A 5,449-nucleotide genomic window follows, 5' to 3' on the forward strand; every position below is an offset into this window, starting at 1 on the left:
TTAATTGGCTTTTCGAAGGATTTCAAACGGTAATAATGGAATGTGAATTAAATAGCATGAAGATGTGAGGACATCCGTTTACTTGAAAAGTTGAGAGAGGCTCATACCGATGGATTGAACCAGTTATGACAGAGGCAATAACGATTCGGAAAGCACTACCGTGGATTAAATTGCCAAGTAGAATTAATGTGGTAGTTCAATTGGATTGCCTTTCGGTTGTTCAAGCCATTAATAAATTGACTCATTATTATTATATTTTAATTAGGCACAATGCATCAAAAACCTCCTGAACTTGTCAAAAATAATTGAGTGGCCCCTTAAACTTAAGGAAGGTCTCGTTACCCCTAAACTTGTCAAAACCATAATACATAAATACCCAAGTACAAAAAAATTGCAGATCAATGTAGAATTTGAACTACACGCGCAGTCCACATGTCAATTTTTTTTACACATCATTAAAAATGGCCACATAGGCAAAAGTACTCTCAAATACAAATAAAACCTAAAATTGTTTTGATGAATACGAAGAGACCCTAAGATACAAACATAAAACCCAAAATTTCTATCACTCTCTGATCAAACTTAGAATTTTTTTTTATCAAAATTCATTAATCTCTTTTACTCTTTTGAAATCGGCTGAAGATTTGCTTACAGAAAAGATAATTTGAAGTCTTGGTGGTTCAATCATTCGACATCTATAGCTAACATAATCAGTGAATCTTATATTAAAGGATAGAGTTGGCTTGCAGAGAAGATAATTTTCCCAAGGTTAGTTCTGCTTTAAATGATTGCGTACTTGGATGTTTATTTTGAGGGAAGGTAAGCATGTGAGTAAAATGGTTATAATGTATGAATAAAAAGGGTATTTTTTGGTCTTCCTTTTTTTGTGGGGTCAGTCTACATTGTTTATTGCGATTCTCTGTTGCTTTTGCTTTTGTAAGGTTTAGCTTGTCAAATTGGTCTGTAAGATTCTTATCTATTGTTTCTTTTTGTCAGATAGTTGAAAATTCGGTGAAATGTTATTCAAAAGTAGATGGCATCATGGAGGGAATCTTAAGGAGAATGGAGGATGTAGAAAATACATTGGAGGGTAGTGAGGAAGTGGTAGATAACATGTATCCCGATAAAATAAGTCGTTTGGAACTTCTTTGGGTTGTGAGAGATATTTTAGAATATAAAAAGTGTGGTCCTCTGTATTACCAACCTAAGGGTACAAACCATTTCATTGAAATTGTAAATGATGGGGTGGTTATGGATATGATTAAAGGTTTAGAAAATGGGAAAATTGTTGATGTTTATGTGGACTTTATTAGTGGGGTTGGAAATGTGAAGGATGTAGATGGAACCCAAGGTACTGATGTGGACAATAGTAGGACAAGTGTGGAAAGTGTGGCTAATATGGTAATTAACCGTACATTCAGTGTCATAAATAAAGCAGAGTTGCCTTTTGTTTACATATGCAGTGCATCTAATGCCTTAAATGAAGTAGAACTGCCTCCTATTGACCTAGGTAGTGATGAAATTGAGCTGCCTGTTGTGTACACAAGTAATGATGCAGGAAATGAACATGTTCATCTTGAAGGTAACTGTGATTTAGAGAATAGAGCTAGAACTGATATAGATAAGGAGGAAGAATTGGTTTCCTCGGGTTATAAAAGTGGATCAGGGAGTGAATCTGCTACAACTGAAGATGAGTTATATGGAGTAGAACTTGAAGATGATGAGGGTAGTGATAAAGATGAAGAGGTACAACAAATAAAAAAATCAGTTTCAAGTTATAGAAGGGAAAGATAAAAAAGGAACAGGGGTCCTGGACCAAAAGAAATTGAATTGAAAGAAGTGGGAAATGATATTGGGTTTAATGATTGGTTAAAAGGTGGAGAAATATATGGTGGAAGACTTGGGGGTGATGAAGACCATATTGATAGCCCTGATGCAGACAATTTTGGATCAGAAGATGAGGAGGAAGCCGAAGTTGAGGGTGCAGTAGAGTACCAAGGAGGAGGAGAAATAAAAGGATTCATTATGATCCTAATTGCGAGGAGTCATTATGGGAATTGGGGATGGTGTTTGAGAATGTGCATCAGTTTAGAGAAGCATTACCCAAATATGCTGTGAGGAAGGGTGTGCAATTGACAATTAGGCCAAATGACAGTGACAGAGTGAGGGCTAAATGTCTGAAAACTTGTTCATGGCATTTATTTGCAAGCTTGGAGAAAAGATCACAGAATTTCACCATCAAGACATACTACCCTATCCACACATGTTATAGAACAAACACGAACAGAAATTGCAATACTAGATTTTTGGTTCAATACTTCAAGGAACGAGTCACTGAAAATCTAGGGATCAAGCTATGGCAAATGCAAGATATCGTGAAAACAAAACTAGAGATTTATGTAGGGAAGACAGTTTGTAGGAAAGCTAAGCAAAAGATTATGGAGCAATTTATGGGTGATTATAGATTGGAGTTTGAAAGACTTTATGATTATAAAGATGAGTTGTTAAGGTCAAATCCTGGGAGTACATGTGTTGTCTATGTAGATAGAAAGGGGATTCCTGTCAGGTTGTTGTTTAGGGGGATTTATATCTGTTTCAATGCATTGAAGCAAGGTTTTAAAGATGGTTGCAGGAAATGTATAGGGCTGGATGGAAATTTCCTTAAGGGAATATGCAAAGGTCAAATGTTAGTTGCTATAGCAAAGGACGGTAACCATCAAATATATCCCATTGCATGGGCTGTGGTGGACTCAGAAACCCAAGCAACATGGAAATGGTTTATTGAAATCTTATAAGAAGACTTAAGTTAGGGAACTGGAGATGGATATACTGTTGTCACAGATATGCAAAAGGTATGGTTTATTTGTGAATTTTAGTTTATATAGTGCACTCTTAATTTCAGTTTATATAGTGCATTCTTAATTTCAAAATTTGATACCATTGCATTTTGGGTTCTTTACTGCATTAGACTAAATTAATCTCTTTATGTTCACTTGGGGTCTAATACCAGCAATTGAAGAGGTTTTACCCAATGTAGAGCATATAATGTGTGGAAGGCACATTCTTGCCAATTGGGCTAAAAAATGGAGAGGTGTAGAACGTAGGAACCATTTTTGGAGATGCTGTAAATCAACATTTGAAGCTGAATTCAAAGAAAGTTTGGATGCTTTAAGTAAATTAGGGGAAAATATTGTAGAGGATTTGCTTTCCTACAATAAGGAAACATAGTGTAGGACTTAGTTCTCAATGATTACTAAGTGTGATGTAGTTGATAATAACATGTCTTAAAGTTTTAATGGGTGGATACTTAGTGCAAGACACAAAATCATAGTCTCAATATTGGAAGAAGTTAGGCTGAAAATGATGAATAAGATAGTAGACATGAGGAATTTTATGGAAAAGAAGTGGATTAGTGATATATCTCCAATGGCCATGGAGGTTTTAGAGAAAAATACGTCAAGAGTAATGAAATGTGGCATAAATTGGAATGGTGATTTTGGTTTTGACGTAGTTAAAGGATCATACATACACATTGTTGATTTGAAGAAAGAATCATGCTCTTGTAGATCTTGGGGATTAAAGGGCATTCCCTGTCCACATGTCATTGCTGCAATGCATAGGCAAGGATTAGACCCTTTGCACTTTGTTGCCCATTGGTACCACAAGACAACATATATCAAGGCATATTCAAACTCAATCCAGCCTGTTTTTAACATGAAAATGTGGCCTCATTCAACCAATCCAAAAATTGAACCACCTGAAGTGAAGGCACTGCCGGGTAGACCTAAGAAAAATAGAAGAAAATCAAAAGATGAACCTAAAAAGATTGGTAAATATACACGCAAGGGCACACCAATGACATGTTCATATTGCAAGGTTGATGGACATAACAAAAAGGGATGTAAACTGAGAAAATCTGCTGGAATAGAGGTAAGTTTAGCTTATTCTGTTAAATTTATTAAATAATTTAGTAATTTTATTGTTTTTCTCAAATATGAAGTTGGTTTTATAGGGTTCAACTTCAAACTCAATGTGTGTTGGCATGCAAGTTGTTCAAAATAATCAACCATCGTTGTAAGTCAGAAATATGCCTATTACTAAACATGTCAATGCAATTCAACGTAGGCAGCAATCTTCATATAAGAGGCCAAGGATGACAAGTTACGGTGTACAAGCAAGTGAAGTACAAAAGTTCATTCAATTTACCGTTGTCTAGAATATCAGAATATAGTTGTATATGTTAGCTGATTATATATGTTGATGTTGGCTGATTAGGCATATGTGATTATATTGTTTGTAAAATCAGCATAATTTTGTTATATTGTTTGCAGAATCAGCAGAATCTGATCATATTAGTTATATTGTTTGTAGAATCTGCAGAATATGATGATATTGATTATACTGTGTGCAAAAATCTGCAGAATTTGATCATGTTGGTTATATTGTTTGTAGAATCTGCAGAATCTGATCATATTGATTATATTATGTGCAAAATCTACAGAATCTGATCATATATGATTATATTATTATTTGCAAAATCTGCAGAATCTGATTATATTATTTGCAGAATCTGATTATATTGTTCTTGCATTTTTTTCATTTTTTATGTGTTTATATAGTTTGGTAGACTAGAAGGGAATTTCCTTACAACTGGTGCAAGGAATGTAAAAAATTCAGCTGAAGTTACTGGAGATATTGGTTTTCAGCCTCCAAAACTGAAGTGGAAAGAAAAAATGCAATGACTTCAAGCCAGATGCAGCAAATGAGATCAGAAAAAGAAATGGAATTAACAAGAAGAGCTTAGCCAGAAGAGCATCTGCAGAAAATCAGCTCACTAATGCAGAAAGTCAGCCTGCAAATTCAGTTGCTGCCCAGCCTGTTAGAACCAATCAACATGTGAATCATAAACTTGTTCCAGGGCTTTAATTTTTCAAGGAATTTGCCATTTTGATAAACTTGTTACTTTTGTTATGCAGTAGTGACATTTTCTGATGTTAGGATATATGTCATTTTGAATGGCATATTTTGGAATTAATATGTAATTGATGCATTGTGAACTTGTCACCTGTTTGAGGCATATGCCATTTTTGGAATTAATATGTAATTTTGGAATTACTGAATGAAATACTCATGTTTTAAATTCATTGGAAATTAATGAATGAAGTACACTGATATGTTTTACTGCATTGCAGAAGCATTGTGCAATTGTTCAATTCCTAACCTTTAATTGGCCATTTAATTGCTCACTTCTTGGTCTTATTATTTGGTTATTTAATTGTTTTATTAAGAAATGAAATAAAGTGTTATGAAATTGTTCACTTTTTAGCCTTATTAGTTAGTAATTTAATTGCTTATATTGTAGTAGAAGCATCTGTCATTTAGTTGCTTTTGGTTAAGGTACAATTATTTGATCATTTTATAATGATATTGGTTAAGCTACAAAATGCAA

General features: G+C 34.2%; 1 protein-coding gene across 4 annotated transcripts; it reads left to right on the forward strand.

The window, feature by feature from the left end:
* The first annotated feature begins 526 nt into the window (after positions 1-526).
* On the forward strand, positions 527-5,140 carry LOC136227891 (uncharacterized). Of its 4 annotated transcripts, XM_066016676.1 has the most exons (4): positions 527-768; positions 997-2,852; positions 3,567-3,930; positions 4,013-5,140. In XM_066016676.1, exon 2 carries the CDS (start codon positions 1,042-1,044, stop codon positions 1,792-1,794), a length of 753 nt encoding a protein of 250 aa, XP_065872748.1. In that variant the 5' UTR covers positions 527-768; positions 997-1,041; the 3' UTR covers positions 1,795-2,852; positions 3,567-3,930; positions 4,013-5,140. The 4 variants fall into 4 exon arrangements, with proteins under 4 accessions (XP_065872748.1, XP_065872746.1, XP_065872750.1 ...); XM_066016674.1 differs by having other exon boundaries at positions 997-3,930; XM_066016678.1 differs by lacking the exon at positions 3,567-3,930 and having other exon boundaries at positions 4,620-5,140.
* The last annotated feature ends 309 nt before the right edge of the window (positions 5,141-5,449 follow it).

Source organism: Euphorbia lathyris, chromosome 4, assembly GCF_963576675.1.
Source record: "Euphorbia lathyris chromosome 4, ddEupLath1.1, whole genome shotgun sequence".
NCBI classification, from domain to species: domain Eukaryota; kingdom Viridiplantae; phylum Streptophyta; class Magnoliopsida; order Malpighiales; family Euphorbiaceae; genus Euphorbia; species Euphorbia lathyris.

Excerpts from the sequence above, each read along its gene's own strand:
- LOC136227891 (XM_066016674.1), top strand. The coding sequence starts at position 1,042 with ATGGAGGGAATCTTAAGGAGAATGGAGGATGTAGAAAATACATTGGAG.